Here is a 27699-nt window from a genome sequence, read left to right as displayed (position 1 = left end):
ATCTGATCCCCCCTGCTATCTCTATATAATATCTGATCTCCCCCCGCTATCTCTATATAATATATGATCCCCCCCGCTATCTCTATATAATATCTGATCCCCCCTGCTATCTCTATATAATATCTGATCTCCCCCCCGCTATCTCTATAGAATATCTGACCCCCCCCCGCTATCTCTATAGAATATCTGATCCCCCGCTATCTCTATAGAATATCTGATCCCCCCCCGCTATCTCTATAGAATATCTGATCTCCCCCCGCTCTCTAGATAATCTGATCCCCCCCCGCTATCTCTATATAATATCTGATCCCCCCCCGCTATCTCTATAATATCTGATCTCCCTCCCGCTATCTCTATATAATATCTGATCCCCCCCGCTATCTCTATATAATATCTGATCCCCCCCCGCTATCTCTATAATATCTGATCTCCCTCCCGCTATCTCTATATAATATCTGATCCCCCCCGCTATCTCTATATAATATCTGATCCCCCCCGCTATCTCTATATAATATCTGATCTCCCCCCGCTATCTCTATATAATATCTGATCCCCCGTGCTATCTCTATATAATATCCGATCCCCCCCCGCTATCTCTATATAATATCTGACCCCCCCCCGCTATCTCTATATAATATCTGACCCACCCGCTATCTCTATATAATATCTGATCCCCCCCGCTATCTCTATATAATATCTGATCTCCCCCCGCTATCTTTATATAATATCTGATCCCCCCTGCTATCTCTATATAATATCCGATCCCCCCCCGCTATCTCTATATAATATCTGACCCCCCCCGCTATCTCTATATAATATCTGATCTCCCCCCGCTATCTCTATATAATATCTGATCTCCGCCCGCTATCTCTATATAATATCTGATCTCCGCCCGCTATCTCTATATAATATCTGACCTCCCCCCGCTATCTCTATATAATATCTGATTCCCCCCGCTATCTCTATATGATATCTGATCCCCCCGCTATCTCTATATAATATCTGATCCCGCCGCTATCTCTATATAATATCTGATCTCCCCCCGCTATCTCTATATAATATCTGATCCCCCCCCCGCTATCTCTATATAATATCTGATCCCCCCCGCTATCTCTATATAATATCTGATCCCCCCCGCTATCTCTATATAATATCTGATCCCCCCCGCTATCTCTATAGAATCTGATCCCCCCCCGCTATCTCTATATAATATCTGATCCCCCCCGCTATCTCTATATAATATCTGATCCCCCCCGCTATCTCTATATAATATCTGATCCCCCCCCGCTATCTCTATATAATATCTGATCCCCCCCCCCGCTATCTCTATATAATATCTGACCCCCCCCTTTATCTCTATATAATATTTGATCCCCCCCGCTATCTCTATATAATATCTGATCCCCCCCCGATATCTCTATAGAATATCTGATCCCCCCCCGCTATCTCTATAGAATATCTGATCCCCCCCCCGCTATCTCTATAGAATATCTGATCCCCCCCCGCTATCTCTATAGAATATCTGATCCCCCCCGCTATCTCTATAGAATATCTGATCTCCCCCGCTATCTCTTTATAATATCTGATCCCCCCCCGCTATCTCTATATAATATCTGATCCCCCCCCCCGCTATCTCTATATAATATCTGATCCCCCCCCGCTATCTCTATAGAATATCTGATCCCCCCACGCTATTTCTATAGAATATCTGATCCCCCCCCCGCTATCTCTTTATAATATCTGATCCCCCCCCCGCTATCTCTTTATAATATCTGATCCCCCCCCCGCTATCTCTTTATAATATCTGATCCCCCCCCCGCTATCTCTATATAATATCTGATCCCCCCGGCTATCTCTATATAATATCTGATCCCCCCCGCTATCTCTATATAATATCTGATCCCCCCCCCGCTATCTCTATATAATATCTGATCCCCCCCGCTATCTCTATATAATATCTGATCCCCCCCGCTATCTCTATATAATATCTGATCCCCCCCGCTATCTCTATATAATATCTGATCCCCCCCGCTATCTCTATATAATATCTGATCCCCCCCGCTATCTCTATATAATATCTGATCTCCGCCCGCTATCTCTATATAATATCTGATCTCCCCCCGCTATCTCTATATAATATCTGATCTCCGCCCGCTATCTCTATATAATATCTGATCCCCCCCCCCTGCTATCTCTATATAATATCTGATCTCCCCCGCTATCTCTATATAATATCTGATCCCCCCCGCTATCTCTATAGAATATCTGATCCCCCGCTATCTCTATAGAATATCTGATCCCCCCCCCGCTATCTCTATAGAATATCTGATCCCCCCCGCTATCTCTATAGAATATCTGATCCCCCGCTATCTCTATAGAATATCTGATCCCCCCCCGCTATCTCTATAGAATATCTGACCGCCCCCGCTATCTCTATATAATATCTGACCCCCCCCGCTATCTCTATAGAATATCTGACCCCCCCCGCTATCTCTATAGAATATCTGATCCCCCCCCGCTATCTCTATAGAATATCTGACCCCCCCGCTATCTCTATAGAATATCTGATCCCCCCCGCTATCTCTATAGAATATCTGACCGCCCCCGCTATCTCTATATAATATCTGACCCCCCCCGCTATCTCTATAGAATATCTGACCCCCCCCGCTATCTCTATAGAATATCTGATCCCCCCCCCGCTATCTCTATAGAATATCTGATCTCCCTCCCGCTATCTCTATATAATATCTGACCCCCCCCGCTATCTCTATAGAATATCTGATCTCCCTCCCGCTATCTCTATATAATATCTGATCCCCCACCCGCTATCTCTATATAATATCTGATCCCCCCCGCTATCTCTATATAATGTCTGATCCCCCCCGCTATCTCTATATAATATCTGACCCCCCGCTATCTCTATAATATCTGATCCCCCCCCGCTATCTCTATATAATATCTGATCCCCCCCCCCGCTATCTCTATATAATATCTGATCCCCCCGCTATCTCTATATAATATCTGATCCCCCCGCTATCTCTATATAATATCTGATCCCCCCGCTATCTCTATATAATATCTGATCCCCCCGCTATCTCTATATAATATCTGATCCCCCCCACTATCTCTATATAATATCTGATCACCCCCCGCTATCTATGGAATATCTGATCCCCCCGATATCTCTATATAATATCTGATCCCCCCCGCTATCTCTATATAATATCTGATCCCCCCCGCTATCTCTATATAATATCTGATCCCCCCCCGCTATCTCTATATAATATCTGATCCCCCCCCCCTGCTATCTCTATATAATATCTGATCTCCCCCCCGCTATCTCTATATAATATCTGATCTCCCCCCCGCTATCTCTATATAATATCTGATCCCCCCCGTTATCTCTATATAATATCTGATCCCCCCCGCTATCTCTATATAATATCTGATCTCCCCCCCGCTATCTCTATATAATATCTGATCTCCCCCCCGCTATCTCTATATAATATCTGATCCCCCCTGCTATCTCTATATAATATCTGATCCCCCCCCCGCTATCTCTATATAATTTCTGATCCCCCCCGCTATCTCTATATAATATCTGATCTCCCCCCGCTATCTCTATATAATATATGATCCCCCCCGCTATCTCTATATAATATCTGATCCCCCCTGCTATCTCTATATAATATCTGATCTCCCCCCCGCTATCTCTATATAATATCTGATCCCCCGCTATCTCCATATAATATCTGATCCCCCCTGCTATCTCTATATAATATCTGACCCCCCCGCTATCTCTATATAATATCTGATCCCCCCCGCTATCTCTATAGAATATCTGATCTCCCCCCGCTATCTCTATATAATATCTGATCTCCCCCCGCTATCTCTATATAATATATGATCCCCCCCGCTATCTCTATATAATATCTGATCACCCCCCGCTATCTATAGAATATCTGATCCCCCCCGATATCTCTATATAATATCTGATCCCCCCCGCTATCTCTATATAATATCTGACCCCCCCCCGCTATCTCTATAGAATATCTGATCTCTCCCCGCTCTCTAGATAATCTGATCCCCCCCCCGCTATCTCTATATAATATCTGATCCCCCCCCGCTATCTCTATATAATATCTGATCCCCCCCGCTATCTCTATATAATATCTGATCCCCCCCGCTATCTCTATATAATATCTGATCCCCCCCCCCGCTATCTCTATATAATATCTGATCCCCCCCCCGCTATCTCTATATAATATCTGATCCCCCCCCCGCTATCTCTATATAATATCTGATCTCCCCCCGCTATCTCTATATAATATCTGATCTCCCCCCGCTATCTCTATATAATATCTGATCTCCCCCCCGCTATCTCTATATAATATCTGATCCCCCCCCGCTATCTCTATATAATATCTGATCCCCCCCCGCTATCTCTATATAATATCTGACCCCCCCCTTTATCTCTATATAATATTTGATCCCCCCCGCTATCTCTATATAATATCTGATCCCCCCCCCGATATCTCTATATAATATCTGATCCCCCCCGCTATCTCTATATAATATCTGACCCCCCCCCTTTATCTCTATATAATATTTGATCCCCCCCGCTATCTCTATAGAATATCTGATCCCCCCCCCGATATCTCTATAGAATATCTGATCCCCCCCCGCTATCTCTATAGAATATCTGATCCCCCCCCCCGCTATCTCTATAGAATATCTGATCCCCCCCCCCCTATCTCTATAGAATATCTGATCCCCCCCGCTATCTCTATATAATATCTGATCCCCCCCGCTATCTCTATATAATATCTGATCTCCCCCCCGCTATCTCTATATAATATCTGATCCCCCGCTATCTCCATATAATATCTGATCTCCCCCGCTATCTCTTAATAATATCTGATCCCCCCCCGCTATCTCTATAGAATATCTGATCCCCCCCGCTATCTCTATAGAATATCTGATCCCCCCCGCTATCTCTATAGAATATCTGATCTCCCCCGCTATCTCTTAATAATATCTGATCCCCCCCCCCGCTATCTCTATATAATATCTGATCCCCCCCCCCGCTATCTCTATATAATATCTGATCCCCCCCGCTATCTCTATAGAATATCTGATCCCCCCCCCGCTATCTCTATAGAATATCTGATCCCCCCCGCTATCTCTATAGAATATCTGATCTCCCACGCTATCTCTTTATAATATCTGATCCCCCCCCCGCTATCTCTATATAATATCTGATCCCCCCGGCTATCTCTATATAATATCTGATCCCCCCCCGCTATCTCTATATAATAGCTGATCCCCCCCCCCCCTGCTATCTCTATATAATATCTGATCCCCCCCCGCTATCTCTATATAATATCTGATCCCCCCCGCTATCTCTATAGAATATCTGATCCCCCGCTATCTCTATAGAATATCTGATCCCCCCCCGCTATCTCTATAGAATATCTGACCCCCCCCCCGCTATCTCTATAGAATATCTGATCCCCCGCTATCTCTATAGAATATCTGATCCCCCCCCGCTATCTCTATAGAATATCTGATCTCCCCCCGCTCTCTAGATAATCTGATCCCCCCCCGCTATCTCTATATAATATCTGATCCCCCCCCGCTATCTCTATAATATCTGATCTCCCTCCCGCTATCTCTATATAATATCTGATCTCCCCCCGCTATCTCTATATAATATCTGATCCCCCCTGCTATCTCTATATAATATCCGATCCCCCCCCGCTATCTCTATATAATATCTGATCCCCCCCGCTATCTCTATATAATATCTGATCCCCCCTGCTATCTCTATATAATATCTGACCCCCCCCCGCTATCTCTATATAATATCTGACCCCCCCCGCTATCTCTATATAATATCTGATCTCCCCCCGCTATCTTTATATAATATCTGATCCCCCCTGCTATCTCTATATAATATCCGATCCCCCCCCGCTATCTCTATATAATATCTGACCCCCCCCGCTATCTCTATATAATATCTGATCTCCCCCCGCTATCTCTATATAATATCTGATCTCCGCCCGCTATCTCTATATAATATCTGATCTCCGCCCGCTATCTCTATATAATATCTGACCTCCCCCCGCTATCTCTATATAATATCTGATTCCCCCCGCTATCTCTATATGATATCTGATCCCCCCGCTATCTCTATATAATATCTGATCCCGCCGCTATCTCTATATAATATCTGATCTCCCCCCGCTATCTCTATATAATATCTGATCCCCCCCCCGCTATCTCTATATAATATCTGATCCCCCCCGCTATCTCTATATAATATCTGATCCCCCCCGCTATCTCTATATAATATCTGATCCCCCCCCGCTATCTCTATAGAATCTGATCCCCCCCCGCTATCTCTATATAATATCTGATCCCCCCGCTATCTCTATATAATATCTGATCCCGCCGCTATCTCTATATAATATCTGATCTCCCCCCCGCTATCTCTATATAATATCTGATCCCCCCCCGCTATCTCTATATAATATCTGATCCCCCCCCCGCTATCTCTATATAATATCTGATCCCCCCCGCTATCTCTATATAATATCTGACCCCCCCCCCTTTATCTCTATATAATATTTGATCCCCCCCGCTATCTCTATATAATATCTGATCCCCCCCCGATATCTCTATAGAATATCTGATCCCCCCCCGCTATCTCTATAGAATATCTGATCCCCCCCCGCTATCTCTATAGAATATCTGATCCCCCCCCGCTATCTCTATAGAATATCTGATCCCCCCCGCTATCTCTATAGAATATCTGATCTCCCCCGCTATCTCTTTATAATATCTGATCCCCCCCCCGCTATCTCTATATAATATCTGATCCCCCCCCCGCTATCTCTATATAATATCTGATCCCCCCCCGCTATCTCTATAGAATATCTGATCCCCCCACGCTATTTCTATAGAATATCTGATCCCCCCCCCGCTATCTCTTTATAATATCTGATCCCCCCCCCGCTATCTCTTTATAATATCTGATCCCCCCCCCGCTATCTCTATATAATATCTGATCCCCCCGGCTATCTCTATATAATATCTGATCCCCCCCGCTATCTCTATATAATATCTGATCCCCCCCCCGCTATCTCTATATAATATCTGATCCCCCCCGCTATCTCTATATAATATCTGATCCCCCCCGCTATCTCTATACAATATCTGATCCCCCCCGCTATCTCTATATAATATCTGATCTCCGCCCGCTATCTCTATATAATATCTGATCTCCCCCCGCTATCTCTATATAATATCTGATCTCCGCCCGCTATCTCTATATAATATCTGATCCCCCACCCCTGCTATCTCTATATAATATCTGATCTCCCCCGCTATCTCTATATAATATCTGATCCCCCGCTATCTCTATAGAATATCTGATCCCCCGCTATCTCTATATAATATCTGATCCCCCCCGCTATCTCTATAGAATATCTGATCCCCCCCGCTATCTCTATAGAATATCTGATCCCCCGCTATCTCTATAGAATATCTGATCCCCCCCCGCTATCTCTATAGAATATCTGACCGCCCCCGCTATCTCTATATAATATCTGACCCCCCCCGCTATCTCTATAGAATATCTGACCCCCCCCGCTATCTCTATAGAATATCTGATCCCCCCCCCGCTATCTCTATAGAATATCTGACCGCCCCCGCTATCTCTATATAATATCTGACCCCCCCCCGCTATCTCTATAGAATATCTGATCTCCCTCCCGCTATCTCTATATAATATCTGATCCCCCACCCGCTATCTCTATATAATATCTGATCCCCCCTGCTATCTCTATATAATATCCGATCCCCCCCCGCTATCTCTATATAATATCTGACCCCCCCCGCTATCTCTATATAATATCTGATCTCCCCCCGCTATCTCTATATAATATCTGATCCCCCCCGCTATCTCTATATAATATCTGATCCCCCCCCGCTATCTCTATATAATATCTGATCTCCCCCCGCTATCTCTATATAATATCTGATCTCCCCCCGCTATCTCTATATAATATCTGATCTCCCCCCGCTATCTCTATATAATATCTGATCCCCCCCGCTATCTTTATATAATATCTGATCCCCCCCCCCGCTATCTCTATATAATATCTGATCCCCCCCCCGCTATCTCTATATAATATCTGACCCCCCCCGCTATCTCTATATAATATCTGATCCCCCCCGCTATCTCTATATAATATCTGATCCCCCCTGCTATCTCTATATAATATCTGATCCCCCCTGCTATCTCTATATAATATCTGATCCCCCCCCCGCTATCTCTATATAATATCTGATCCCCCCCCCGCTATCTCTATATAATATCTGATCCCCCCCCGCTATCTCTATATAATATCTGATCCCCCCCCGCTATCTCTATATAATATCTGATCCCCCCCCGCTATCTCTATATAATATCTGATCCCCCCCCCCGCTATCTCTATATAATATCTGATCTCCCCCGCTATCTCTATATAATATCTGATCTCCCCCGCTATCTCTATATAATATCTGATCCCCCCCCCGCTATCTCTATATAATATCTGATCTCCCCCGCTATCTCTATATAATATCTGATCCCCCCCCCCGCTATCTCTATATAATATCTGATCCCCCCCGCTATCTCTATATAATATCTGATCCCCCCCGCTATCTCTATATAATATTTGATCCCCCCCCCGCTATCTCTATATAATATCTGATCTCCCCCCACTAACTCTATAGAATATCTATTCCCCCCGCTATCTCTATATAATATCTGATCCCCCCCCGCTATCTCTATATAATATCTGATCCCCCCCGCTATCTCTATATAATGTCTGATCCCCCCCGCTATCTCTATATAATATCTGACCCCCCGCTATCTCTATATAATATCTGATCCCCCCCGCTATCTGTATATAATATCTGATCCCCCGCTATCTCTATATAATATCTGATCCCCCCGCTATCTCTATATAATATCTGATCCCCCCTCTATCTCTATATAATATCTGATCCCCCACCCGCTATCTCTATATAATATCTGATCCCCCCTGCTATCTCTATATAATATCCGATCCCCCCCCGCTATCTCTATATAATATCTGACCCCCCCCGCTATCTCTATATAATATCTGATCTCCCCCCGCTATCTCTATATAATATCTGATCCCCCCCGCTATCTCTATATAATATCTGATCCCCCCCCGCTATCTCTATATAATATCTGATCTCCCCCCGCTATCTCTATATAATATCTGATCTCCCCCCGCTATCTCTATATAATATCTGATCTCCCCCCGCTATCTCTATATAATATCTGATCCCCCCCGCTATCTTTATATAATATCTGATCCCCCCCCCGCTATCTCTATATAATATCTGATCCCCCCCCCCGCTATCTCTATATAATATCTGACCCCCCCCGCTATCTCTATATAATATCTGATCCCCCCCGCTATCTCTATATAATATCTGATCCCCCCTGCTATCTCTATATAATATCTGATCCCCCCTGCTATCTCTATATAATATCTGATCCCCCCCCCCGCTATCTCTATATAATATTTGATCCCCCCCCCCGCTATCTCTATATAATATCTGATCTCCCCCCACTAACTCTATAGAATATCTATTCCCCCCCGCTATCTCTATATAATATCTGATCCCCCCCCGCTATCTCTATATAATATCTGATCCCCCCCGCTATCTCTATATAATGTCTGATCCCCCCCGCTATCTCTATATAATATCTGACCCCCCGCTATCTCTATATAATATCTGATCCCCCCCGCTATCTGTATATAATATCTGATCCCCCGCTATCTCTATATAATATCTGATCCCCCCGCTATCTCTATATAATATCTGATCCCCCCTCTATCTCTATATATCTGATCCCCCCGCTATCTCTATATAATATCTGATCCCCCCGCTATCTCTATATAATATCTGATCCCCCCCACTATCTCTATATAATATCTGATCCCCCCCGCTATCTCTATAGAATATCTGATCCCCCCCCGCTATCTCTATATAATATCTGATCCCCCCCCGCTATCTCTTTATAATATCTGATCCCCCCCCCGCTATCTCTATATAATATCTGATCCCCCCCCGCTATCTCTATATAATATCTGATCCCCCCCGCTATCTCTATATAATATCTGATCCCCCCCGCTATCTCTATATAATATCTGATCCCCCCCGCTATCTCTATATAATATCTGATCCCCCCCGCTATCTCTATATAATATCTGATCTCCGCCCGCTATCTCTATATAATATCTGATCTCCCCCGCTATCTCTATATAATATCTGATCTCCGCCCGCTATCTCTATATAATATCTGATCTCCGCCCGCTATCTCTATATAATATCTGATCCCCCCCGCTATCTCTATATAATATCTGATCCCCCCCCGCTATCTCTATAGAATCTGATCCCCCCCCGCTATCTCTATATAATATCTGATCCCCCCGCTATCTCTATATAATATCTGATCCCGCCGCTATCTCTATATAATATCTGATCTCCCCCCCGCTATCTCTATATAATATCTGATCCCCCCCGCTATCTCTATATAATATCTGATCCCCCCCCGCTATCTCTATATAATATCTGATCCCCCCCGCTATCTCTATATAATATCTGACCCCCCCCCCCTTTATCTCTATATAATATTTGATCCCCCCCGCTATCTCTATATAATATCTGATCCCCCCCCGATATCTCTATAGAATATCTGATCCCCCCCCGCTATCTCTATAGAATATCTGATCCCCCCCCCGCTATCTCTATAGAATATCTGATCCCCCCCCGCTATCTCTATAGAATATCTGATCCCCCCCGCTATCTCTATAGAATATCTGATCTCCCCCGCTATCTCTTTATAATATCTGATCCCCCCCCGCTATCTCTATATAATATCTGATCCCCCCCCCGCTATCTCTATATAATATCTGATCCCCCCCCCGCTATCTCTATAGAATATCTGATCCCCCCACGCTATTTCTATAGAATATCTGATCCCCCCCCCGCTATCTCTTTATAATATCTGATCCCCCCCCCGCTATCTCTTTATAATATCTGATCCCCCCCCCGCTATCTCTATATAATATCTGATCCCCCCGGCTATCTCTATATAATATCTGATCCCCCCCCCGCTATCTCTATATAATATCTGATCCCCCCCCCGCTATCTCTATATAATATCTGATCCCCCCCCCGCTATCTCTATATAATATCTGATCCCCCCCGCTATCTCTATATAATATCTGATCCCCCCCGCTATCTCTATATAATATCTGATCTCCGCCCGCTATCTCTATATAATATCTGATCTCCCCCCGCTATCTCTATATAATATCTGATCTCCGCCCGCTATCTCTATATAATATCTGATCCCCCACCCCTGCTATCTCTATATAATATCTGATCTCCCCCGCTATCTCTATATAATATCTGATCTCCCCCGCTATCTCTATATAATATCTGATCCCCCGCTATCTCTATATAATATCTGATCCCCCCCGCTATCTCTATAGAATATCTGATCCCCCGCTATCTCTATAGAATATCTGATCCCCCGCTATCTCTATAGAATATCTGATCCCCCGCTATCTCTATAGAATATCTGATCCCCCCCGCTATCTCTATAGAATATCTGACCGCCCCCGCTATCTCTATATAATATCTGACCCCCCCCGCTATCTCTATAGAATATCTGATCCCCCCCCCGCTATCTCTATAGAATATCTGATCTCCCTCCCGCTATCTCTATATAATATCTGATCCCCCACCCGCTATCTCTATATAATATCTGATCCCCCCTGCTATCTCTATATAATATCCGATCCCCCCCCGCTATCTCTATATAATATCTGACCCCCCCCGCTATCTCTATATAATATCTGATCTCCCCCCGCTATCTCTATATAATATCTGATCCCCCCCGCTATCTCTATATAATATCTGATCCCCCCCCGCTATCTCTATATAATATCTGATCTCCCCCCGCTATCTCTATATAATATCTGATCTCCCCCCGCTATCTCTATATAATATCTGATCCCCCCCGCTATCTCTATATAATATCTGATCCCCCCCGCTATCTTTATATAATATCTGATCCCCCCCCGCTATCTCTATATAATATCTGATCCCCCCCCCCGCTATCTCTATATAATATCTGACCCCCCCCGCTATCTCTATATAATATCTGATCCCCCCCGCTATCTCTATATAATATCTGATCCCCCCTGCTATCTCTATATAATATCTGATCCCCCCTGCTATCTCTATATAATATCTGATCCCCCCCCCGCTATCTCTATATAATATCTGATCCCCCCCCCGCTATCTCTATATAATATCTGATCCCCCCCGCTATCTCTATATAATATCTGATCCCCCCCCCGCTATCTCTATATAATATCTGATCCCCCCCCGCTATCTCTATATAATATCTGATCTCCCCCGCTATCTCTATATAATATCTGATCTCCCCCGCTATCTCTATATAATATCTGATCCCCCCCCCGCTATCTCTATATAATATCTGATCTCCCCCGCTATCTCTATATAATATCTGATCCCCCCCCCGCTATCTCTATATAATATCTGATCCCCCCCGCTATCTCTATATAATATTTGATCCCCCCCCCGCTATCTCTATATAATATCTGATCTCCCCCCACTAACTCTATAGAATATCTATTCCCCCCCGCTATCTCTATATAATATCTGATCCCCCCCCGCTATCTCTATATAATATCTGATCCCCCCCGCTATCTCTATATAATGTCTGATCCCCCCCGCTATCTCTATATAATATCTGACCCCCCGCTATCTCTATATAATATCTGATCCCCCCCGCTATCTGTATATAATATCTGATCCCCCGCTATCTCTATATAATATCTGATCCCCCCGCTATCTCTATATAATATCTGATCCCCCCTCTATCTCTATATAATATCTGATCCCCCCGCTATCTCTATATAATATCTGATCCCCCCCGCTATCTCTATATAATATCTGATCCCCCCCACTATCTCTATATAATATCTGATCCCCCCCCGCTATCTCTATAGAATATCTGATCCCCCCCCGCTATCTCTATATAATATCTGATCCCCCCCCCGCTATCTCTTTATAATATCTGATCCCCCCCCCGCTATCTCTATATAATATCTGATCCCCCCCCGCTATCTCTATATAATATCTGATCCCCCCCGCTATCTCTATATAATATCTGATCCCCCCCGCTATCTCTATATAATATCTGATCCCCCCCGCTATCTCTATATAATATCTGATCCCCCCCGCTATCTCTATATAATATCTGATCTCCGCCCGCTATCTCTATATAATATCTGATCTCCCCCGCTATCTCTATATAATATCTGATCTCCGCCCGCTATCTCTATATAATATCTGATCCCCCCCCCTGCTATCTCTATATAATATCTGATCCCCCCCGCTATCTCTATATAATATCTGATCTCCCCCCCGCTATCTCTATAGAATATCTGATCCCCCGCTATCTCTATAGAATATCTGATCCCCCCCCGCTATCTCTATATAATATCTGATCCCCCCCCGCTATCTCTATATAATATCTGATCCCCCCGCTATCTCTATAGAATATCTGATCCCCCCCGCTATCTCTATAGAATATCTGATCCCCCCCCCGCTATCTCTATAGAATATCTGATCCCCCCCCGCTATCTCTATAGAATATCTGACCGCCCCCGCTATCTCTATATAATATCTGACCCCCCCGCTATCTCTATAGAATATCTGATCCCCCCCCCGCTATCTCTATGATATCTGATCTCCCTCCCGCTATCTCTATATAATATCTGATCCCCCCTGCTATCTCTATATAATATCCGATCCCCCCCCGCTATCTCTATATAATATCTGACCCCCCCCGCTATCTCTATATAATATCTGATCTCCCCCCGCTATCTTTATATAATATCTGATCCCCCCCCCGCTATCTCTATATAATATCTGATCTCCCCCCGCTATCTCTATATAATATCTGATCCCCCCCGCTATCTCTATATAATATCTGATCTCCCCCCGCTATCTCTATATAATATCTGATCCCCCCCGCTATCTTTATATAATATCTGATCCCCCCCCGCTATCTCTATATAATATCTGACCCCCCCCGCTATCTCTATATAATATCTGATCTCCCCCCGCTATCTCTATATAATATCTGATCCCCCCCGCTATCTCTATATAATATCTGATCCCCCCTGCTATCTCTATATAATATCTGATCCCCCCCCCGCTATCTCTATATAATATCTGATCCCCCCCCCCCGCTATCTCTATATAATATCTGATCCCCCCCCGCTATCTCTATATAATATCTGATTCCCCCGCTATCTCTATATAATATCTGATCCCCCCCACTATCTCTATATAATATCTGATCCCCCCCGCTATCTATGGAATATCTGATCCCCCCGATATCTCTATATAATATCTGATCCCCCCCGCTATCTCTATATAATATCTGATCCCCCCCGCTATCTCTATATAATATCTGATCCCCCCCCCGCTATCTCTATATAATATCTGATCCCCCCCCTGCTATCTCTATATAATATCTGATCTCCCCCCCGCTATCTCTATATAATATCTGATCCCCCCCGCTATCTCTATATAATATCTGATCCCCCCCCGCTATCTCTATATAATATCTGATCCCCCCCGTTATCTCTATATAATATCTGATCCCCCCCGCTATCTCTATATAATATCTGATCTCCCCCCCGCTATCTCTATATAATATCTGATCCCCCACCCGCTATCTCTATATAATATCTGATCCCCCCCGCTATCTCTATATAATATCTGATCCCCCCCGCTATCTCTATATAATATCTGATCCCCCCCGCTATCTCTATATAATATCTGATCTCCCCCCCGCTATCTCTATATAATATCTGATCTCCCCCCGCTATCTCTATATAATATCTGATCTCCCCCCCGCTATCTCTATATAATATCTGATCTCCCCCCGCTATCTCTATATAATATCTGATCTCCCCCCGCTATCTCTATATAATATCTGATCCCCCCCCGCTATCTCTATATAATATCTGATCTCCCCCGCTATCTCTATATAATATCTGATCTCCCCCGCTATCTCTATATAATATCTGATCCCCCCCCGCTATCTCTATATAATATCTGATCTCCCCCCCCCGCTATCTCTATATAATATCTGATCTCCCCCCCCCGCTATCTCTATATAATATCTGATCTCCCCCCCCCCGCTATCTCTATATAATATCTGATCTCCCCCCGCTATCTCTATATAATATCTGATCTCCCCCCGCTATCTCTATAGAATATCTGATCTCCCCCCGCTATCTCTATAGAATATCTGATCCCCCCCCGCTAACTCTATATAATATCTGATCCCCCCCCGCTATCTCTATATAATATCTGATCCCCCCCGCTATCTCTATATAATATCTGATCTCCCCCCCGCTATCTATATATCTGATCCCCCCGCTATCTCTATATAATATCTGATCCCCCTCCGCTATCTCTATATAATGTCTGACCCCCCCGCTATCTCTATATAATATCTGACCCCCCCGCTATCTCTATATAATATCTGATCCCCCCCCCCGCTATCTCTATATAATATCTGACCCCCCCCGCTATCTCTATATAATATCTGACCCCCCCCGCTATCTCTATATAATATCTGACCCCCCCGCTATCTCTATATAATATCTGACCCCCCCGCTATCTCTATATAATATCTGCCCCCCCCCGCTATCTCTATATAATATCTGACCCCCCCTTTATCTCTTTATAATATCTGATCCCCCCCGCTATCTCTATATAATATCTGATCCCCCCCGCTATCTCTATATAATATCTGATCCCCCCCTCTATCTCTATATAATATCTGATCTCCCCCCCCCTATCTCTATATAATATCTGATCTCCCCCCGCTATCTCTATATAATATCTGACCCCCCCTTTATCTCTATATAATATCTGATCCCCCCCGCTATCTCTATATAATAACTGATTCCCCCCCCCGCTATCTTTATAGAATAGCTGATTCACCCCCCTATCTCTATATAATATCTGATCCCCCCCGCTATCTCTATATAATATCTGATCCCCCCCCGCTATCTCTATATAATATCTGATCCCCCCCCGCTATCTCTATATAATATCTGATCCCCCCCCGCTATCTCTATAGAATATCTGATCCCCCCCCGCTATCTCTATATAATAGCTGATCTCTCCCGCTATCTCTATATAATAGCTGATCTCCCCCGCTATCTCTACATAATAGCTGATCTCCCCCACCCCCCTATCTCTATAGAATATCTGATCCCCCCCCCGCTATCTCTATAGAATATCTGACCCCCCCCGCTATCTCTATAGAATATCTGATCTCCCCCCGCTCTCTAGATAATCTGATCTCCCCCCCGCTATCTCTATATAATATCTGATCCCCCCCCCGCTATCTCTATATAATATCTGATCCCCCCCCCGCTATCTCTATAATATCTGATCTCCCTCCCGCTATCTCTATATAATATCTGATCTCCCCCCGCTATCTCTATATAATATCTGATCTCCCCCCGCTATCTCTATATAATATCTGACCCCCCCGCTATCTCTATATAATATCTGATCCCCCCTGCTATCTCTATATAATATCCGATCCCCCCCCGCTATCTGTATATAATATCTGATCTCCGCCCGCTATCTCTATATAATATCTGACCTCCCCCCGCTATCTCTATATAATATCTGATCCCCCCCGCTATCTCTATATGATATCTGATCCCCCCGCTATCTCTATATAATATCTGATCCCGCCGCTATCTCTATATAATATCTGATCTCCCCCCGCTATCTCTATATAATATCTGACCCGCCGCTATCTCTATATAATATCTGATCTCCCCCCACTATCTCTATATAATATCTGATCTCCCCCGCTATCTCTATATAATATCTGATCTCCCCCCCGCTATTTCTATATAATATCTGATCCCCCCCGCTATCTCTATATAATGTCTGATCCCCCCCGCTATCTCTATATAATATCTGATCCCCCCCCGCTATCTCTATATAATATCTGATCCCCCCCCGGTATCTCTATATAATAACTGATCCCCCCCCGCTATCTCTATATAATATCTGATCTCCCCCCGCTATCTCTATATAATATCTGATCTCCCCCGCTATCTCTATATAATATCTCATCTCCCCCGCTATCTCTATATAATATCTGATCCCCCCCCCGCTATCTCTATATAATATCTGATCCCCCCCCCCGCTATCTCTATATAATATCTGATCTCCCCCCCGCTATCTCTATATAATAGCTGATATCCCCCGCTATCTCTATATAATAGCTGATCTCCCCCACCCCCCTATCTCTATATAATAGCTGATCTCCCCCACCCCCCTATCTCTATATAATATCTGATCTCCCCCCGCTATCTCTATATAATAGCTGATCTCCCCCCGCTATCTCTATATAATAGCTGATCTCCCCCGCTATCTCTATATAATATCTGATCTCCCCCCGCTATCTCTATATAATAGCTGATCTCCCCCACCCCCCTATCTCTATATAATAGCTGATCTCCCCCCCGCTATCTCTGTATAATAGCTGATCTCCCCCGCTATCTCTGTATAATAGCTGATCTCCCCCGCTATCTCTATATAATAGCTGATCTCTCCCGCTATCTCTATATAATAGCTGATCTCCCCCGCTATCTCTACATAATATCTGATCTCCCCCAGCTATCTCTATATAATATCTGATCTCCCCCCGCTATCTCTATATAATATCTGATCCCCCCCCGCTATCGCTATATAATATCTGATCCCCCCCGCTATCTCTATATAATATCTGATCTCCCCCCGCTATCTCTATATAATATCTGATCTCCCCCCGCTATCTCTATATAATATCTGATCTCCCCCCGCTATCTCTATATAATATCTGATCCCCCCCGCTATCTCTATATAATATCTGATCCCCCCCGCTATCTCTATATAATATCTGATCCCCCCCGCTATCTCTATATAATATCTGATCCCCTCCGCTATCTCTATATAATATCTGATCCCCCCCGCTATCTCTATATAATATCTGATCCCCCACCCGCTATCTCTATATAATATCTGATCCCCCCCGCTATCTCTATATAATATCTGATCCCCCCCGCTATCTCTATATAATATCTGATCCCCCCCCTGCTATCTCTATATAATATCTGATCTCCCCCCCGCTATCTCTATATAATATCTGATCTCCCCCCCGCTATCTCTATATAATATCTGATCCCCCCCGCTATCTCTATATATCTGATCTCCCCCCGCTATCTCTATATAATATCTGATCTCCCCCGCTATCTCTATATAATAACTGATTCCCCCCCCGCTATCTCTATATAATATCTGATCTCCCCCGCTATCTCTATATAATAACTGATTCCCCCCCCGCTATCTCTTTATAATATCTGATCCCCCCCGCTATCTCTATATAATATCTATTCCCCCCCGCTATCTCTATAGAATATCTATTCCCCCCCGCTATCGCTATATAATATCTGATCCCCCCCCGCTATCTCTATATAATATCTGATCCCCCCCCGCTATCTCTATATAATATCTGATCCCCCCCCGCTATCTCTATATAATATCTGATCCCCACTGCTATCTCTATATAATATCTGATCCCCCCGCTATCTCTATATAATATCTGATCCCCCCCCCGCTATCTCTATATAATATCTGATCCCCCCCGCTATCTCTATATAATATCTGATCCCCCCCCCGCTATCTCTATATAATATCTGATCTCCCCCCGCTATCTCTATATAATATCTGATCCCCCCCCCGCTATCTCTATATAATATCTGATCCCCCCCGCTATCTCTATATAATATCTGATCTCCCCCCGCTATCTCTATATAATATCTGATCTCCCCCGCTATCTCTATATAATGTCTGATCCCCTCCGCTATCTCTATATAATATCTGATCCCCCCCCGCTATCTCTATATAATATCTGACCCCCCGCTATCTCTATATAATATCTGATCCCCCCCCGCTATCTGTATATAATATCTGATCCCCCGCTATCTCTATATAATATCTGATCCCCCCCGCTATCTCTATATAATATCTGATCCCCCCGTTATCTCTATATAATATCTTATCCCCCCCGCTATCTCTATATAATATCTGATCTCCCCCCCGCTATCTCTATATAATATCTGATCCCCCCCGCTATCTCTATATAATATCTGATCTCCCCCCCGCTATCTCTATATAATATCTGATCCCCCCCGCTATCTCTATATAATATCTGATCCCCCCTGCTATCTCTATATAATATCTGATCCCCCCGCTATCTCTATATAATATCTGATCCCCCCCCTGCTATCTCTATATAATATCTGATCTCCCCTCGCTATCTCTATATAATATCTGATCTCCCCCCCGCTATCTCTATATAATATCTGATCCCCCGCTATCTCCATATAATATCTGATCCCCCCCGCTATCTCTATATAATATCTGACCCCCCCGCTATCTCTATATAATATCTGATCTCCCCCCGCTATCTCTATATAATATCTGATCCCCCCCCACTATCTCTATATAATATCTGATCACCCCCCGCTATCTATAGAATATCTGATCCCCCCCCCGCTATCTCTATATAATATCTGATCCCCCCCTGCTATCTCTATATAATATCTGATCTCCCCCCCGCTATCTCTATATAATATCTGATCCCCCCCGCTATCTCTATATAATATCTGATCCCCCCGCTATCTCTATATAATATCTGATCCCCCCCGCTATCTCTATATAATATCTGATCCCCCCCGCTATCTCTATATAATATCTGATCCCCCCCGCTATCTCTATATAATATCTGATCCCCCCCGCTATCTCTATATAATATCTGATCTCCCCCCCGCTATCTCTATATAATATCTGATCCCCCCCCCGCTATCTCTATATAATTTCTGATCCCCCCCCGCTATCTTTATATAATATCTGATCTCCCCCCGCTATCTCTATATAATATATGATCTCCCCCCGCTATCTCTATATAATATATGATCCCCCCCGCTATCTCTATATAATATCTGATCCCCCCCCTGCTATCTCTATATAATATCTGATCTCCCCCCCGCTATCTCTATATAATATCTGATCCCCCCTGCTATCTCTATATAATATCTGACCCCCCCGCTATCTCTATATAATATCTGATCCCCCCCCGCTATCTCTATATAATATCTGATCCCCCCCCGCTATCTCTATATAATATCTGACCCCCCGCTATCTCTATATAATAACTGATCCCCCCCCCCGCTATCTCTATATAATATCTGATCCCCCCCGCTATCTCTATATAATATCTGATCCCCCCCCGCTATCTCTATATAATATCTGATCTCCCCACCGCTATCTCTATATAATTACTGATCCCCCCCCGCTATCTCTATATAATATCTGATCCCCCCCCGCTATCTCTATATAATATCTGATCTCCCCCCGCTATCTCTATATAATATCTGATCCCCCCCGCTATCTCTATATAATATCTGATCCCCCCCCGCTATCTCTATATAATATCTGATCCCCCCCCGCTATCTCTATATAATATCTGATCTCCCCACCGCTATCTCTATATAATTACTGATCCTCCCCCGCTATCTCTATATAATATCTGATCTCCCCCCGCTATCTCTATATAATATCTGATCCCCCCCCCGCTATCTCTATATAATATCTGATCCCCCCCCCGCTATCTCTATATAATATCTGATCCCCCCCGCTATCTCTATATAATATCTGATCCCCCCCCGCTATCTCTATATAATATCTGATCCCCCCCCGCTATCTCTATATAATATCTGATCCCCCCCCGCTATCTCTATATAATATCTGATCTCCCCCCCGCTATCTCTATATAATATCTGATCCCCCCCGCTATCTCTATATAATATCTGATCCCCCCCCCGCTATCTCTATATAATATCTGATCCCCCCCCGCTATCTCTATATAATATCTGATCTCCCCCCCGCTATCTCTATATAATATCTGATCTCCCCCCCGCTATCTCTATATAATATCTGATCCCCCCCCGCTATCTCTATATAATATCTGATCCCCCCCCGCTATCTCTATATAATATCTGATCTCCTCCCCGCTATCTCTATATAATATCTGATCCCCCCCCGCTATCTCTATATAATATCTGATCCCCCCCCGCTATCTCTATATAATATCTGATCCCCCCCCGCTATCTCTATATAATATCTGATCCCCCCCCGCTATCTCTATATAATATCTGATCCCCCCCCGCTTTCTCTATATAATATCTGATCCCCCCCTCGCTATCTCTATATAATATCTGATCCCCCCCGCTATCTCTATATAATATCTGATCCCCCCCCCGCTATCTCTATATAATATCTGACCCCCCCCGCTATCTCTATATAATATCTGATCCCCCCCCGCTATCTCTATATAATATCTGATCCCCCCCGCTATCTCTATATAATATCTGATCCCCCCCGCTATCTCTATATAATATCTGATCTCCCCCCCGCTATCTCTATATAATATCTGATCCCCCCCCGCTATCTCTATATAATTTCTGATCCCCCCCCGCTATCTCTATATAATATCTGATCTCCCCCCACTATCTCTATATAATATATGATCCCCCCCCGCTATCTCTATATAATATCTGATCCCCCCCCGCTATCTCTATATAATATCTGATCCCCCCCGCTATCTCTATATAATATCTGATCCCCCTCGCTATCTCTATATAATATCTGATCCCCCCCGCTATCTCTATATAATATCTGATCCCCCCCCCGCTATCTCTATATAATATCTGATCCCCCCCCCCGCTATCTCTATATAATATCTGATCCCCCCCCCGCTATCTCTATATAATATCTGATCCCCCCCCCGCTATCTCTATATAATATCTGATCCCCCCCCCGCTATCTCTATATAATATCTGATCCCCCCCCCGCTATCTCTATATAATATCTGATCCCCCCCCCGCTATCTCTATATAATATCTGATCCCCCCCCCCGCTATCTCTATATAATATCTGATCCCCCCCGCTATCTCTATATAATATCTGATCCCCCCCCGCTATCTCTATATAATATCTGATCCCCCCCCCGCTATCTCTATATAATATCTGATCCCCCCGCTATCTCTATATAATATCTGATCCCCCCCCGCTATCTCTATATAATATCTGATCCCCCCCCCGCTATCTCTATATAATATCTGATCCCCCCGCTATCTCTATATAATAGCTGATCTCCCCCCAGCTATCTCTATATAATATCTGATCTCCCCCCGCTATCTCTATATAATAGCTGATCTCCCCCCGCTATCTCTATATAATAGCTGATCCCCCCCCACTATCTCTGACCTCTGAGACCCCCCCACCCCACTAGCCTGATGTTGTCTGACCTCTGACACCCCCCCATTACTCTTGTTCTTTCCTCAGTCGTGCAGAGCGTATGTTCAGCCCCCCATTGCTGGAGTGGGCACTCTTTTCCCCCTTCTGTGGGGTCTGTCACCGCTCCTTTTGGATGGGTGGGTGATGGTTGTGAGCGGATGGTGCTGTGACGTTGCTGTGTGCACAGGACGGGGTGTTGTGAATGGTGATGCGTCCCCCCGCTGCTGTCACCTGTCCTTTTCTTCTTGTATTGGGCAGGTGGTGCCGGTGCCGCTGAAGCCGCCGACAAGAAATCCCAGACCCCAAAAGGTGGAAATGCAGTGAAGGTACAGTGTGTGTTGTACATGGCACTTGGTGAAGGGGGCATCACAGGGAGTCTGTCCCTGGGTTTTTACTCCCCCATGGATGTAAGGGCTGAGATCCTGATTCCAGCAATGTATCACTTACAGAGCTGGTTGCTGTAGTTTTGCGTAAAATTATTATTTTCTCTGCTGCAGAGCTCTGAATGCTGAGCGCTGTATAACCCCGCCCCAACCATTGATTGGCTGCTTTCTGCCTATGCAGTCAGTGGTTGGAGCTGGAGCGGGTTACACAGAGCTCATGAATATTGGTCATCTAGTGAGAAACTGATTTTATCAAACCTAAAGCCGCACAGTAAGTGACAGATCACTGGAATCAGAGTCTCTGTCTCTACGATTAGCTGGCAAAAACCTGATGACAGATTTCTTTTAAAGGGCTTTTTATTCACAGTATAAATAATTACTGGCTGATTGGTGGCAGTCTGACCCCTGAAAAGCCCATCAATTCCCAGAACGGGGACCTGCTGTCAGTCAGTGTCGGTGCGGTTATAGCCGCCGCTGTCTATACAGAGCGGTGAGTGAAGCGGTGCCGGGGGCAATAAAATGAATTTCCTGCCAGCCCCGCAGGGTGTCAGAACGCTGCTCAACTGCAGATTAACCCTATATCTGCGGGTTATTAACACTGTTTTACATGACCGTTTCCCTTTAAAAACACCATAATAATGAATCGGGGAAGATCCGGAAGAACGTGCGTAGGGGTGTGGTGCCCCCTGACTTCATAGTATTATATGCCGACAGTTTCTTGACTAAAAATGACATGTTATCGTCTAAAAGTGCAGTGAATATTCTGTGTATTGTACAGGAGAAGCCTATCCTTCTGTTCTCAATAACAGTGATTCACGTTACATGAGTAATGATGCTCTGCCGGCTGCAGTCACGCTGTTGTTGTGTTTAGGTGAGACACATCCTCTGCGAGAAACATGGACGAGTCATGGAGGCCATGGAGAAGCTGAGGTCTGGAGCTCGATTCAGTGAGGTGGCGGCTCAGTACAGCGAGGACAAGGCCCGACAAGGGGTAACGCCCCCATATTCGTTATTCTGGTCATCACTAACCCTACCTGTGTATTAGTGACCCCCTCTATGGGGCCTGGGGGGGGGTATAAGGAGATGAACGGCCGCCGGTGTGTGAGGTCCCAGCCATTACTATCACCTGCACCATCACTGATGAGCCGCATGTACGCCATTACCCATTATCTACAGCACCGTGCAAAAGTCTTAGGCAGATGTGGCAAAAAGGCTGTAAAGTAAGAAGCGTTCAATAATAGCTCGCTCCATCCAGCTCATCCTTCCTCCCCCATTGTACATGGTCATCCAGCTCATCCTTCCTCCCCCATTGTACATGGTCATCCAGCTCATCCTTCCTCCCCCATTGTACATGGTCATCCAGCTCATCCTTCCTCCCCCATTGTACATGGTCATCCAGCTCATCCTTCCTCCCCCATTGTACATGGTCATCCAGCTCATCCTTCCTCCCCCATTGTACATGGTCATCCAGCTCATCCTTCCTCCCCCATTGTACATGGTCATCCAGCTCATCCTTCCTCCCCCATTGTACATGGTCATCCAGCTCATCCTTCCTCCCCCATTGTACATGGTCATCCAGCTCATCCTTCCTCCCCCATTGTACATGGTCATCCAGCTCATCCTTCCTCCCCCATTGTACATGGTCATCCAGCTCATCCTTCCTCCCCCATTGTACATGGTCATCCAGCTCATCCTTCCTCCCCCATTGTACATTGTCATTTACCCACATTGTTACCTGTATGGAGGAAATCATCCAATATATAAAGCTGTTCTAGTGTCTGCCCCTTGTATAAAGCTGTTATAGTGTCGGCCCCTTGTATAAAGCTGTTATAGTGTCGGCCCCTGTATAAAGCTGTTATAGTGTCGGCCCCTGTATAAAGCTGTTAGTGTCGGCCCCTGTATAAAGCTGTTATAGTGTCGGCCCCTGTATAAAGCTGTTAGTGTCGGCCCCTGTATAAAGCCGTTATAGTGTCGGCCCCTGTATAAAGCCGTTATAGTGTCGGCCCCTGTATAAAGCCGTTATAGTGTCGGCCCCTGTATAAAGCCGTTATAGTGTCGGCCCCTGTATAAAGCCGTTATAGTGTCGGCCCCTGTATAAAGCCGTTATAGTGTCGGCCCCTGTATAAAGCCGTTATAGTGTCGGCCCCTGTATAAAGCCGTTATAGTGTCGGCTCCTGTATAAAGCCGTTATAGTGTCGGCTCCTGTATAAAGCTGTTATAGTGTTGTCCCCTGTATAAAGCTGTTATAGTGTCGGCTCCTGTATAAAGCTGTTATAGTGTCGGCCCCTGTATAAAGCTGTTATAGTGTCGGCTCCTGTATAAAGCCGTTATAGTGTCGGCTCCTGTATAAAGCTGTTATAGTGTCGGCTCCTGTATAAAGCTGTTATAGTGTCGGCTCCTGTATAAAGCCGTTATAGTGTCGGCTCCTGTATAAAGCTGTTATAGTGTCGGCTCCCGTATAAAGCTGTTATAGTGTCGCTCCTGTATAAAGCTGTTATAGTGTCGCTCCTGTATAAAGCTGTTATAGTGTCGGCTCCTGTATAAAGCCGTTATAGTGTCGGCCCCTGTATAAAGCCGTTATAGTGTCGGCCCCTGTATAAAGCTGTTATAGTGTCGGCCCTGTATAAAGCTGTTATAGTGTCGGCCCTTGTATAAAGCTGTTATAGTGTTGTCCCCTGTATAAAGCTGTTATAGTGTCGGCTCCTGTATAAAGCCGTTATAGTGTCGGCCCCTGTATAAAGCCGTTATAGTGTCGGCTCCTGTATAAAGCTGTTATAGTGTCGGCCCTGTATAAAGCTGTTATAGTGTCGGCCCTTGTATAAAGCTGTTATAGTGTTGTCCCCTGTATAAAGCTGTTATAGTGTCGGCTCCTGTATAAAGCCGTTATAGTGTCGGCTCCTGTATAAAGCCGTTATAGTGTCGGCTCCTGTATAAAGCCGTTATAGTGTCGGCTCCTGTATAAAGCTGTTATAGTGTCGGTCCCTGTATAAAGCCGTTATAGTGTCGGCTCCTGTATAAAGCCGTTATAGTGTCGGCTCCTGTATAAAGCTGTTATAGTGTCGGCCCCTGTATAAAGCTGTTATAGTGTCGGCCCCTGTATAAAGCTGTTATAGTGTCGGCCCCTGTATAAAGCTGTTATAGTGTCGGCCCCTGTATAAAGCCGTTATAGTGTCGGCCCCTGTATAAAGCCGTTATAGTGTCGGCCCCTGTATAAAGCCGTTATAGTGTCGGCCCCTGTATAAAGCCGTTATAGTGTCGGCTCCTGTATAAAGCCGTTATAGTGTCGGCTCCTGTATAAAGCTGTTATAGTGTTGTCCCCTGTATAAAGCTGTTATAGTGTCGGCTCCTGTATAAAGCTGTTATAGTGTCGGCCCCTGTATAAAGCTGTTATAGTGTCGGCTCCTGTATAAAGCCGTTATAGTGTCGGCTCCTGTATAAAGCTGTTATAGTGTCGGCTCCTGTATAAAGCTGTTATAGTGTCGGCTCCTGTATAAAGCTGTTATAGTGTCGGCTCCTGTATAAAGCCGTTATAGTGTCGGCTCCTGTATAAAGCTGTTATAGTGTCGGCTCCCGTATAAAGCTGTTATAGTGTCGCTCCTGTATAAAGCTGTTATAGTGTCGCTCCTGTATAAAGCTGTTATAGTGTCGGCTCCTGTATAAAGCCGTTATAGTGTCGGCCCCTGTATAAAGCCGTTATAGTGTCGGCCCCTGTATAAAGCTGTTATAGTGTCGGCCCTGTATAAAGCTGTTATAGTGTCGGCCCTTGTATAAAGCTGTTATAGTGTTGTCCCCTGTATAAAGCTGTTATAGTGTCGGCTCCTGTATAAAGCCGTTATAGTGTCGGCCCCTGTATAAAGCCGTTATAGTGTCGGCTCCTGTATAAAGCCGTTATAGTGTCGGCCCTGTATAAAGCTGTTATAGTGTCGGCCCTTGTATAAAGCTGTTATAGTGTTGTCCCCTGTATAAAGCTGTTATAGTGTCGGCTCCTGTATAAAGCCGTTATAGTGTCGGCTCCTGTATAAAGCCGTTATAGTGTCGGCTCCTGTATAAAGCCGTTATAGTGTCGGCTCCTGTATAAAGCTGTTATAGTGTCGGTCCCTGTATAAAGCCGTTATAGTGTCGGCTCCTGTATAAAGCCGTTATAGTGTCGGCTCCTGTATAAAGCTGTTATAGTGTCGGCCCCTGTATAAAGCTGTTATAGTGTCGGCCCCTGTATAAAGCTGTTATAGTGTCGGCCCCTGTATAAAGCTGTTATAGCGTCGGCTCCTGTATAAAGCCGTTATAGCGTCGGCTCCTGTATAAAGCTGTTATAGCGTCGGCTCCTGTATAAAGCCGTTATAGTGTCGGCTCCTGTATAAAGCCGTTATAGTGTCGGCCCCTGTATAAAGCTGTTATAGTGTCGGCTCCTGTATAAAGCTGTTAGTGTCGGCTCCTGTATAAAGCTGTTATAGTGTCGGCTCCTGTATAAAGCCGTTATAGTGTCGGCTCCTGTATAAAGCCGTTATAGTGTCGGCTCCTGTATAAAGCCGTTATAGTGTCGGCCCCTGTATAAAGCTGTTAGTGTCGGCTCCTGTATAAAGCTGTTATAGTGTCGGCTCCTGTATAAAGCCGTTATAGTGTCGGCTCCTGTATAAAGCCGTTATAGTGTCGGCTCCTGTATAAAGCCGTTATAGTGTCGGCCCCTGTATAAAGCTGTTAGTGTCGGCTCCTGTATAAAGCCGTTATAGTGTCGGCCCCT

The 27699-nt window shown here is 44.9% G+C and overlaps 1 protein-coding gene across 1 annotated transcript in view; it reads left to right on the top strand.

Moving 5' to 3' along the window:
- The window catches only part of PIN4 (peptidylprolyl cis/trans isomerase, NIMA-interacting 4), a 69829-nt gene that overhangs the window by 30361 nt on the left and 11769 nt on the right, over positions 1-27699 (top strand). Inside the window, exons 2-3 of the mRNA XM_073637735.1 lie at positions 22837-22904; positions 23833-23952. Of these exons, the coding sequence (XP_073493836.1) occupies positions 22837-22904; positions 23833-23952 (188 nt within the window). The remainder of the gene's footprint in view (positions 1-22836; positions 22905-23832; positions 23953-27699) is intronic.

Source organism: Phyllobates terribilis, unplaced genomic scaffold, assembly GCF_046119375.1.
Source record: "Phyllobates terribilis strain yellow unplaced genomic scaffold, ASM4611937v1 Scaffold_7__3_contigs__length_470593459, whole genome shotgun sequence".
Lineage (NCBI taxonomy): Eukaryota > Metazoa > Chordata > Amphibia > Anura > Dendrobatidae > Phyllobates > Phyllobates terribilis.
This window is presented reverse-complemented; position numbering and strand designations above follow the sequence as displayed.